The 12,181-nt window shown below is 55.3% G+C and overlaps 1 protein-coding gene across 1 annotated transcript; it reads left to right on the forward strand.

The window, feature by feature from the left end:
- Positions 1-4,793: 4,793 nt before the first annotated feature.
- On the forward strand, positions 4,794-8,706 carry Pla2g2f (phospholipase A2 group IIF). Its single transcript, XM_048352094.1, has 5 exons — positions 4,794-4,929; positions 5,515-5,567; positions 6,522-6,666; positions 7,519-7,628; positions 8,486-8,706. Exons 1-5 carry the CDS (start codon positions 4,814-4,816, stop codon positions 8,704-8,706), a joined length of 645 nt encoding a protein of 214 aa, XP_048208051.1. The 5' UTR covers positions 4,794-4,813.
- Positions 8,707-12,181: the final 3,475 nt, after the last annotated feature.

The raw sequence follows: 12,181 nt of genomic DNA on the forward strand, positions 1-12,181 counted from the left end.
AATCTATTTCTTTGTGTCATCAAATGTCATCTTCAGCCAGGTGTGGACACTGCCACAGTAAGGCAGAACATGTATGTGATCCAAAATGTCGGTGATCAGGCAGCAAAAAATCATGACAAGGACAATTCTGTTTGTGCTGTACAAGACATCTTCCTTTCTAATCTGAATTTTTTTCTCTTCTGTCTTCTCCTCTCCTCGCTTCTCTTTCCTCTCTTCTCTCCTCTCTTCTCTCTGTTCTCTTTTCTCTTCTCCTCTTCTCTTCCCTTCCTTTCCTTTTCTTTTCTCTTCTCATCTCTCTCTGCTCTCCTCCCTTCTTCTTTCCTTCCTCTCCTTCCTCTTTCTCTCCCTTCCCCCTCCCCTCTTCTCTTCTTCCCGTCTCTTCTTTTCCCTCATTACACAAGACCCACCAGTGCAATGCTGAGAACAATTCCTAACTTGGGGAAGGAAGCATTCCATTCTCACCATCAAATATGATATTAGCTGTCAATTTTTTGAAGATCCTCTTTCGAGTTGAAGATGTTTCTTCTGAGTTTGTATTTGTTGACACTTTTGTTATTGTTGTGGTTTGGTTTTGTCTTTTGAGATAGGTAGGCAGTCCAGGCTGGCTTTGAACTCACTGTGGGGCCCAGGATTACCTTGAACTCATGATCCTCCTACCACAGTCTCCTCAGCAGAGCTACTGAACCTGGCTTGGTTTGATGAAGAAAAACCACATATAGCACACATACAATGATATACACATATATGTCTGTGTGTGTGTGTGTGTGTGTGTGTGTTGCAGTACTAAGGGATGAACACAGGTGATGGCATGCATCTGTTATCCCCACTGAGGGGATGCAATGGCTGGATGCAGTGGCACATGTCTGTCTGTCATCCCTAGCAATTTGGGAAAACACTATAGGAGAATCATAATCTAGGCTGGCCCAGGCACAACAGCAAGACCTTACTTTGAAAATCGCCAATGCACTGAGTGGCTGGAGGTGAGGCTCAAGTGGTAAAGCAACTGCCCAGCTAAGTTTGAGGCTCTGAGTTCAATCCCCAATATCATAGAAAAAAAAATCACCCTTTCATTCCTGAAATAAACCTGTCTTGGTCATCATATATTTTTCGGTTGTGATATTATTAGATTCTGTTTGTCAGGAATTTTCATGTCTAGGTATCTAGATTCATGGAGTCTCCTTGACCCAGTGCTTTTTAATTTAGCGTTGATATGGAATAACGGAGATTTAGTGGACTGGGCTGGGAAGCCTCTCCTCCACTTAAATCCTGGAGGAGTTTGTGACTAATAGACATTCTGAGCTAAATCGTATCCTCTCAAGTTTTATGCGCTGCATGCAGCCCTAGTACCCAGGACGTCAGAATACCACTATATTTAGAGACAGAGTGTATTTAAAGAAATGATTAACTTCGATTGAGAGTGGGCCCAATCCACTTGATTTCCTATGGAAAGAGAAGCAAGCTTTGTGCATGACTGACATCCTTGCACCCAAAGAGCCACAAGGCTGTGCACGCGCAGAGAGGAGATCACGAGAGGGCAGGGAGAGAAAGGCACCCATCCGCGAATCAAGCTCAGAGAGGTCTGGGAGGAAAACCAGCACCTTCACCTGGGACTCGCATCCTCCCTATCTGTGAGAAAAGAGATGCCCAGAGCCCTAGGCCTGTGATATTTTGCTAAAGCAGCCTTGTCAAACCAACAGGGATGCTGTTTCATCTTCCTTCAGGGACTGAATGTGTAGTCAAACTTCCCAGTGAGGCCTCTACCCCCAGAGGGCATTCCCAGGAAACATTTAGCCTACAAGTTCAATGTCTTTAGTAGCTACTTCCAGTTGTGTGAGTTTATAGTGCCTTTCAAGGAAATTTGCCATTTTACCTGAGTTGTTGAACATATTGTTGCATTTATAGTAATATGATTACAAATAAAACCCAAAGCATACGTTTTGCCTCTCTCCCCAAACCCCTTTCTCTCTCTCTCTCTCTCTTTCCTTGAACTCAGGGCCTGGGCGCTGTCCCTGAGCTTTTACACTCAAGGCCAGCACTCTCCCACGTTGAGCCACAGTGTCATTTCTGCTTTTCTGGTGGTTAATTGGAGAAAAGAATATCACGGACTTTCCTGCCTGGGCTGGCTTTGAACCATAATCCTCAGACCTCAGCCTCTGGAGTAGCTTCGTTTTTTGTTCCCCCACCTAATATTTAAAGAAACTCTCGTTGTAAGGTGGGTGCATCATCTCCCCTTCAGCTGGGTTGAAGGAGACTTGGTTGCCTTCCCAGGGTCTCAGGTAGAACCAAACCTATTGGTTTGTTGAGTTTGCCTTTTTGCTCTTTTTCTTTTCTTACATTTTGGTGCCAAAACTTGGGACAGAGCCTTGGGACAGGGTGATTCCTTCCTTGGCTAAGCTCTGGCGCTCTCTCTCTCTCTCTCTCTCTCTCTCTCTCTCTCTCTCTCTCTCTCTCTCTCTCTCTCTTCCAAAACCGCCAAGTGCTTTTTTTTTTCCTCAAACATCAACTAGTCTTCAAAAACACCATTCAGAATGGATACTTAATAATTTGCCTAATGAGTTCCCCTCTTTAAGTTGCTTGGATTCGTGGAAGCCCCCTAAATCACCCCAGTCCATGTCCATTTGTATCTGTCTCTGAAAAACAACTCAGGTCTTGTATTTTGGTTTACAAACCCCAAAGTAGAATTTCTGGGCCGACCAGTTTATTAGTGACATGATTATTGAGCACACCTGGGCTAGGTGCGGGGAGGGCCGAGCGAGGAACCGCTCCTTCCCCCGGGGGAGAAGGCCTCTCCCACCCACGTGACCGTCCCAGTGCAGCTTCTCCAGTGGGATTTACAGAGGATGAAGTTGCAGTGGGGCCTAGCACAGGCTCTTAGGGGTCCTTGGCCTTGGCTCTCTCTGTATGAATCTCAGGGACTCCGGGGGACCTGTACGTTGGAGGCTGGGGACTGTCCTCAGCCTTACATCTTGTTCCTTCCTTTGGAGCATGGGGATCTCATTAAGAGATGAATGCAAGCATGAAAGCAAGAATGGAAACCCAGGCTTGGGCAGTCAAGTGAGAACACAACCTTGTCACTGAGTCTGTGGAGGCAGTGATGCCTTTATCCCACGGGGAACCCCCAGGCTTGTGGAGGAGATAAGGGCCCTTGCTCTGTAGGATCCCTGGTCTGAAGGAGCTGTGCAGATCCCCAAGCCCAAACACATATAGCTGTCTATAAAGCTATGCACACGCAAGCGCAAACTGCCCCCTTTGTATGGGAGGACCTGTGAATGGCTTTGGCCTGGTATTTCTAGAACAACTTCCTGGGAAGGAGAGGGACCTGGCTCCATGGAGAGGAAGCTGGGCAGAGGGGGACGAATGACACAGGAGATAGGCTAGGCAGTTTGGGGCCACCAGAAGAGGAAGCTGGCAAAGCTGGGGTTAGGAATGGAAGCCCCAGAGGCTCCTTGATGTGTCTTGTCGGCAGGTGTGGGGAGATTGGAAAAGAAGTGTCATGTCCAGGTTAGGGGTCCATGTTCCAAGTAACCTTGTCTCCCACCTCCTAATTCACCTGAGGATGGTGATCAGACTCTTGAACAAGCAAGTCTTCACACCTGAGTGGACCCCCCCCCCAACCACCACCACAGCATAGAACCCCTGACCTCGGCTAGGCCAAGTCTTACCTGGTGAGGTCTTGGTGCTAAGGACCAGGCAGAGAAGGAGGAATGCCAGCCAAGTCCTCTGCCAGGAAGCAGAGGATGCTGGGATTGTACTCCCACCAGCTTGACCACCCAGTCTAAGGAGAAGCCTCCCTCTGCCCCCTCCCCCCCATGCCAACGCCCTTGTCACCGGAAGCCATCAGTGCCGACTCTCTGGCCTTCCACCAGAGGCAATGGTGCCTGTCTGGATACATTTGGCAGTATCCAGAGACACTTTCAGTTGTGACACCTGAAGGGTGAAGGAGGAAGACAGATCCTGGAGGCCAGGGGGGACCTGAACAAATGTCTTTTTCTTAATCAGACCCCACTCAGCTCCCCTGAACTCTTCAAGAAAGCCGTGTGTGTGTGTGTGTGTGTGTGTGTGTATTGCCAGAGTTTAGTAAGAATCCTGCTATGTTGGTTCAGCCACGATCTCGGCCCTCTCTAATCACCCCCATATCTGATGGGTTGCCCAGCCTCCCCTGCCCCCCAGGGGATGTCTGCTCACCAGGCTTCCTCAGCAAGAATCCTGTTGAGTCAGTTGAGCCAGAAATCCCTTTACCTCTTGGTCATTTTCCAGCCACCAGCCCTCCTCCCCACCACCCTGCATCTTAGCTGGAAACTTCTACTTTTCCTTGCTAGATTTGGCGTCACACTTCATCTCTCTTTCTCACCCCGAGACCCGGATGCAACAGCCCTACACTTACCTGATGCCTCTCCACCTCCCACTAAAGTTCAAGGGCTTTAACAAGTGTCAGTGAATGAATTTTTTGTTGTTGTTGTTGTTCTTTAGCATCTTCCAGAAGGGGATGGAGAGATCTTCTGGCTAATTTCAAATCCACACGGGGGTGATTCCTGGGCAGGTACACAACTCCACCCAGGGGGCCAGGCTAGACCGTGTGAGGGGTGGGGACTTTGCCAGCTGGCTGTGGGCAGGGCTGTGGCAGTGGGAGGGAAGAGGTGGGGCCTCCTTTTTCTAGGGCACCTGGGCTGCCTCCTGCCCAGGGGCATTGCCCCAGCACTCCCCTGCCAGTGTGCGTGGTGATGGTGTGAAGCTGGGGCCTGCTCCCCGGAGCCTTCTGAGCATATCCAGGACCTTTTGAGCCCTATGTCGCTGGCCCCCCAGAACCCAGGACATGACAGATGGGGCGCAGGCCAACCCCAAAGGGTTCAGGAAGAAGGTGCTGGTTAGATGCCCCTCTGGGTGGAGGAGGCCAAACCTCAGGGCCTCCCCTCCTTGGAGAACCTCCAGGTAGGTACCTGCTGCTCCAGGATGGAAGCTTCTGGAAGGGTAGGGAATGTGGTAAGGATCTAGCTCCTAGAGCTCATTCCTCCTGAAAGCATAATTCTGTTTCTAAGTGCTGGGTTGGGATATGACATTGTGTTTATAGTGCTAGAAGGAATAGAAGGGTCAACCTTTAATGAGATGCTTGAGGCCACAAGCTGTGGTCACTCTACATTTTAGTAGCAGAGCTAGAAGGAGAATCCAGGTACATCGATCTCTTTCTTGGCTGTTGGGTCCAAGACCAAGCCGCCATGTTGGGTCACGTGACTTCTCATCCCAGGACCAGAGTGGTTGGCTCTGGACTGAGGGAATGACTTCCTGTGTGGGAAGCTGATGCATGGTAGGAAATTGGTTCCAGAGCCTCCTGGCTCTGCAACCCCATGGAGGTGTGCTTTCAGGAGACACAGGAGAGGTGGGGAAGCCCAGGTGACAGCGACTGAGGCATGGAGGGGCAGCATGAGTGGTGCCTGTATTGAGGCCAGGGAGGAACAGTAGGCCCCACAGCAGGAAACTGGAAGGTTGGACTCAGGCTCTGGCTTTCCTCTCCCTCAGGTCCAGCCTGGGTGTGAAGAAATTCTTTGCCATCGCCGTCCTGGCCGGCAGCGGTGAGCACTGGTTTTGGGGAGATGCCCCCCTTCTCCTTGTTTCAGTCTTTCCTCTGAAAACCCGGGTGCTTCCATTATGGTTCCACTGGCCAAAGGCTCCTTCCTGTCTCTGGGCCTCCACTTCCTGTCAGGCTTCTTCCTCTCCTCCAGGCTGTTTACTCCTCTGGGCTCTTGTAAAGGTGCCATGGGCCTTTGGCATTTACAAGCCACGAGGGCGCCGGGCACAGAGCTGAGCAAGCATCGTAAAACGGTGCTGTTTGCTGACATTTGTGGACCTACGCGTGTGTATTTGTGAGTTAATGAGTTTGTGTGCAGCCAGACACATGTCTGTACGTGCATAGAGGTGTGTCCAGGCATGTGGGGGTGTCTGTGTATGCCACACATGGCTGTGAACTGTGTCTCCGGGCTGACACTGGAGTGTGTGAGCCCATCTCGGTGTGAGTATGGTTATTGTGGTGTGTGTCTCCAGAGGTGCATGTGTGTGCGTGTGCATGCGTGTGTATGCATGTGCACACATGCATCCTGTGCCACATTTCCTGTTCTTCTGATGGTGGGGGCCTAGCTCTGAGCTGGTCCCTTGCAGGGCAGCTCATGTATAGCTGTGAGGATTTCCACCTTGGAGCAAGGTGAGGGGGCCCTGGTCAAGTCATTTCTTGGGCCAAGTGGCACTTAAACCACTCGTTGTTACCCCAGGCCCTTGGATTGGCTCAGGTCTGTGTGACGCTCTGGTCTGAGCCCTTCTGGCTGGGAAAGAGTTAAGATTGTAACACTGGGGACTTTAGACAGTCATGTCTCAAGAGTCGCCCGAGAGATGGGGGTGGGGAGGATCTGAAATCTTTGGCTTCCTCTTCCCAAGCCTCCCTCATCCATGCAGGGTGCGGGTGGAGGTGTGGAGAGAGCAGGACGGGCGGTGGGCAGGGCAGGGCTCGGCTCACCCTCTGGCTTCTCTTGCAGTTGTGTCCACAGCCCACAGCAGCCTGTTCAACCTGAAGTCCATGGTGGAGGCCGTCACAGGCCGAAGCGCCATCCTGGCCTTTGTGGGTTACGGGTGCTACTGCGGGCTGGGGGGCCGCGGCCAGCCCATGGATGAGGTGGACTGGTAGGTGCAGGATGCAGAGGACCAGGAAGGGGCAGCTGAAGGTCAGACTGACCTCTGTCTCCACCAGGAGGAAGGGGCCCTCTTCACCAAGGCCTGGGCTTGTTGGATGATCTAGGGGCCCGGAGCCTGGTCTTTGATGGTTAAGGCATTCTGTCATCTCTCCCCAACGTCTTGGACTTAGAAATCTCTCAATTCCTCCCCCCTCTAGGGAGGAACCCAGAAAGAACATGTGGGGGCAGTGGTTACACAGCAATGCTGCCCTAGACACAAGGCCGGTGACAGCCGCTCCCGTCAGGCTGATGGGTTCTGGGTGATGGACAGGGGGCCTCCTGGAAGCCCCAGCTTCTGCGCCTCTGGCATCAAGTCACTGGTCGCTTATCAATGCATGCTGACCGTTGACTTCACCCCTCCGGGGGAGTGGGAACACCACTTTGCACTTGCTCCCTGTGCCCCATCCTCCAGTGCCCCCCTGACCCTCCAGAGTTTGTCCCTCCCAGCCATGAGGCACGGCCAGGTACACAGCATGAGTGTACATGGGGGCTCCTCCACACTGGCTTAGAGCCAGGCACACCTGCCCCTCTCCTTGCTGGACCGCATTGCATGATGGCCTGCAGCTAAGGCTCCAATGGGAAATGGGGGATAGAACAGAGACAGGATCAAAGACAAAAATCCAGGGCAGCAGACTCAGCTCTGCCTAGCTGTGGGACCTCAGGCGAGCAACTGTCACTCTCTGGGCCTGTTTGAAGATCTGGCTCAAGAGGGACTGGAATGGATGGTCCCAGGTCACTGCTGGGAGGGGGACAGAGCAGCCAGCTGCCCCGGAGCCCCGGGCTCACCGTTGCTGCCCCCCAGGTGCTGCCACGCCCACGACTGCTGCTATCAGAAGCAATTTGACCTCGGCTGCCGCCCCTATGTTGACCACTATGACCACAGGGTTGAGAACGACACAGTGATTGTTTGCAGTGAGTTCCCCCCCCCCGCCCCGCCCATCCAGGCCAGGAATGGGTGGGGGTGGGTGGGGATGGACGGCCAGCTTTACCAACCAGGGCTGGGTAGGCTTGCCAGATAGACATGGGATTCAGATTTCAGGCAAACAATGAAAAATGATATACTGCCTGGGATACGCTGATGCTAAAAGTGGAATGTTCATCTAAGATGAATAATAGCGTGCAATGAAGAAGCTGGGCGCAGGGGCTCATGCCTATAATCCGAGCTGTTCAGGAGGCAGAGATAGGAAAAGATGGTATTTTGAGCCCTCCCACCCCACCCCCAGCTCCGTCTCCAGGACTGTAGTTGGAAGCCAGCTCTAGGGAAAGGTGAGACCTTACCTAATAACCACATAAAAAAAAAATGGCTGGGAGCAGGGACTAGTGGTAGGGTGCCCAGCCAGCCCAAGGCCCTGAGTGCGAGCCCCCTTACCAAAGCAGTGGAATACATACTATATGCGTGTGAATCTGAATGGGCCTAAGGGCTGCTTCTCCTTCCTTGGTACTTACCGACTCTCCCTTCCAGGGATGGGTCCTCATCTTTGCCACAAAAGGGAAAGGAAGTCTGGGAGAGTAGGAGGTGACCAGTAGAGTTGGAGTAAACCCATCCTGGGGGGGGGGGGACTCAGTTTCCCCAATTGTACCCTACCATATTGGATGTCCACAGCTTCCTCAGTTTGAAACTCTAGGCTCCCACCTGGCACGGCTGGCTGGCACGGTGTGTGTGTGGGGGGGGGGGGGGAGAGTGGCAGTGTTGCTCTTGGCCTGGGCCCACTCTATGTCCCCTGACAACATCCTGACATTAGCACCTGCTCATCACCCACCCCCGACAGGTGAGCTCAACAAGACCAACTGTGACAAGGAGACGTGTGAGTGTGACCGGAGCTTGGCCCTGTGCATCAAGAGCCACACATACAGGGACCAGTACCGCAGCTACCTCAACATCTACTGCCGCGGGCCCACCCCCAACTGCAGCATCTACGAGCCGCCCCCCGAGGTCCCCGAGGAGGTCACCTGTGGACAGGGCCCCCCAGCCTCCCGCATCCCAGCCTAGCCCCTCTGCAGTCTGAGAGAGAAGACGGTGGAGGGTTTGGCTAGGGGACCCCAGCAGATGGGGCTCATGGGGGTAGGGCCAGGCAAGAGTAAAGGGCTGCCCTGCTGCCCCTCCTCAGAGCCCAGCACTGGGCATGGACACGTCCCACGTGGATTCTGGCCTTGGGGGGATGGGGCATGTCGGGGGTCTCCCCTGAGTGCAGAAGGTGAGGCAAGAGAGGAAAGAGCAGGTTCTCAGCTTGACTAGCAAAGCCCTTACTACCCAGCCCCACTGGGACACCAGCACAGGCCTGGGGCTGAGGGGTGTCCTGGGGCCACGCTTCCCGTCAGGCCTTGTGCTGGACATGAAGTCTGGCTTGTGGGCTCCAGCCAGTCCTGCAAGATGGCTCAAGGAGGCTTAACTCGGCCTTGGGGACTTGTGGCTCCGCTCCCACCCTCAGTAAAGTGGCTCAGAATCCACAGCGGCCCCCTTTGAGCAGGCCGTGAGCGAGATGGGCACAGCTGTAGCTCTTCTTGCTCATGGTGACCCTGCCCTGGCCAGAGCCCTGCACACCTGGGGAGTCACAGGACTGACCTCCCTGCAGCAACCAGGCCAGTACGGTGGGTGTGGACACCAGAGGCCAGGCTGAGGCCAGGTGGAGGAGGCCTGTCCACGGGGAGGAGGCTGAGGGCCTCGAACCTGCATCAGTAAAGAGGGCTACAAAAGTAGAAGAGGCAGGCAGGAAACCTGGAGGAAAATTCTGGAGGGAAGTAGAGAGGGTAGTAGAAAGGGAAAGAAGAAGGCAGGAGCAGGGCTAGACAAGTGAGGACTAGGAGCCATCTAGGAGGCAGTGGCCTCTGGGTAGGAAAAGGGACAGTTGCAGAAGGGAGGCAACAGGGGACCTGTTCCCCGTGGATCTGGGGAACTGTAGGCAGGGGTGAGGGGCCCAGGCTCTGCACCGCACCAGACCTGCTGTTTCTGCAGGGCCCTCTGCTCCTTTCCTCCCCTCCCCTCAGGGTCAGCAGCCCCCAGGGGACCAGACTCAAGAACCCTCAATGCTGTGCCCTGTCTGGACAGCCAGGAAGCTCAGCCCAGGCTGGCAGTGACCGCTGCTCCATTGTCACAGGGGAAGCCAAGCCCGGTGGAGATGAAGGCAGAGGGAGATATGTAGGAAGATGGCAGAAAGGGCCAGAAGCCTGGAAGAGAAGCAGCCTTTAGGACAGCAGCCCTGGGATGGAGGGGCCACAGGGGCCCTGAGGGGTCGACCTAGGCCCCCCTACTGCTGGAGTGGTGGTCAGCTGTGTGCTGGCCCAGCCGCCCGGCCCCTGGGGCCCTACTTGTTTACCCTTTCAGAAGCCCAGCGGGCAGGGCAAGCTTCAGGCCTCCTCCCTGCCTTGATGGGCCCCACCAAACCAGGGGCCGAGCTGACCCACACCGCTTGCAGGGTGCTGCCTTCTGACCTGTGGGGCCCTGCCAGAGGCACACCGCCCCCTTTCTGGAATCTGGGCCAGTGAGACTCTACTGCCCCAAGTCCCCCTTCCCTTGGCCTCATCCTGTACCCCACTCCTCCAGTCAATAAAGGTCTCCTGACTTGGCTTCCCATGGCGGGGTCCTTCTTGGCTGGGGTTGGGGCCTAGTCCTGGGTTTCCAGCCTGGGAAGGCGGGGTCCCTGACACCCTGCAGCTGGCCTGGTCGGGCTCCTGCCCCTGCCTGGGGGGAAGTGGCCATGGCCTCGAGCTTGAAGAGCGGTGCCCCGCCATGGGACAACGACAGGGACAGGGCTCAGAGCTTTCTAGGTTCCCGTCTCCACAATGCTCCCCTCTTCCATGTCTGTGGAATAAGTGAGGCCCAGAGAAGTAAGGCAGGCTGTCCCAAGTGACACAGCCCACCGCTGCACCCTGAATCCTGCCCTTCCCCTTCTCCCTAGTCACAGCTTGGGGCCCTCTTGGTCAGGACCAAACTCTTTTCTAAGACTTAGGCGCCACCTGGCGGACATTTTGTGTCACTTTGCACATAGTGGGGGTCTCACCTGGGGAGAGACCTCCCCCCTGCAGGCGGTGCCCAGGAGAGCAGCTGCTCATCCTCACTGTCACCATCACCTCTCCTGGAGATCAGTCCTTAAAGTGGCCAGCGGAGACGGGGCAGCTCCCTCAGCCCCCCCCCCAAGCTGCTCAGCCTCGGGCAAGTCCCATCCCCCCTCCAACAGTCCAGACTCCCTGCTTCCACGCAGTATGGCTGGTCACGAGGCTGGGATCAGAACTCCTTGGCACAGGGCGGGTGTGGAGGGCAGCAAGTCAGAGGTGGGGACGGTCCTTGGGGGCTGGTGAATGACCTGTGACCTTCCGCCCCCCCCCCCATACGGAAACTTAGCAGGACCAAAGCTGGAGGCACAGTGAGGCAATGCAGCTCCCCCCAGGCTGGGGTGAGGAGTGGGGGAGACAGTGGGCAGAGGGGAGGAGGGTTCTGTGGTGTTGTCTCAAGAAAACAGAGCCCCCTGGCAGCTTGGCCCGGCATGGCCCTGGCCACTCAGGAGCCACGACTTCCTCGACTTCCTCAGCTGGGCTTTGACTATGAACACAGAGGCGGCTTCCAGGGATAAAAACATCAGTCTGCCAAAGGTGGCCTTGCTGGGGCAGCCCTCCTGGGCAGAGCCAGGGTCCCAGGGGTCAGGGCCTGAGGAGGGTGAGGTGGATGTGTGGCGTCGAGCGTGGTGCTCAGAGACTGGGCTGTCCTCGCCTCTCTCCCCCGGCTCGGTGCTCACAGCTTCCTTTCTCAATGAGGAGGCGAAGGGCGAGACAGGCCAGGCAAATGGCTCCAGGCCATGCGGGAGTGGAACCCTGACTCCAAGCCTCACCCTTGGAAAGCTCCTGGTCCAGCATCCTCCTCTGGGGAAAGACGGTGGGAACAAGAGATTCCGAATGCGACTCAGCCCACCATGGAAGTACTAGCCACCTGCAGCCACGCCCCAGTTCTCACCCACTCTTCACTTCCATCAGCAAAATGGAGAGTCCTCTCGTGATAAGTCAGAACAAGGATAGGCAGCAGCCTCAGAAAGGGGAGGGTGGTCACAAACATCAGCTTTCCATCATGATGGGGAAACTGAGGCCCAGAGGGAAGTGAGGGCCTCCTCGCTCCAACTGCCTTCACAGGAGCCCAGGCCACATCTATTGGCTGCCGTCCATCTCACCCCACATTCAGCTTCTTTCCCATCTTCCCCGCCGGGGTGGTAGTGAACCCTCGGAGGAGCCTCTAAGACCTCTCTTCTCTCTCCCAAGCGGCTCTGGCTCTGGTGTCTCTCAACCGGCCTAAGAGCTGGACAGGCAGGGCTGGGCTAGAACACCAGCTTGCAAGGCGGCCAAGTCATGGCCCCGCAGTGGACTTGGGGATGTTCACACTTGCCTGCGGGCGGGCGCTCCAGCCGCAGGCACTGGGGTTTGGGGAACACATACACACACCCGCACCCCCCCCAACAGGCTTTGGGGGCCTGGGCCATGCC

Source organism: Perognathus longimembris, chromosome 7, assembly GCF_023159225.1.
Source record: "Perognathus longimembris pacificus isolate PPM17 chromosome 7, ASM2315922v1, whole genome shotgun sequence".
In the NCBI taxonomy this organism is placed as follows: Eukaryota; Metazoa; Chordata; class Mammalia; order Rodentia; family Heteromyidae; genus Perognathus; species Perognathus longimembris.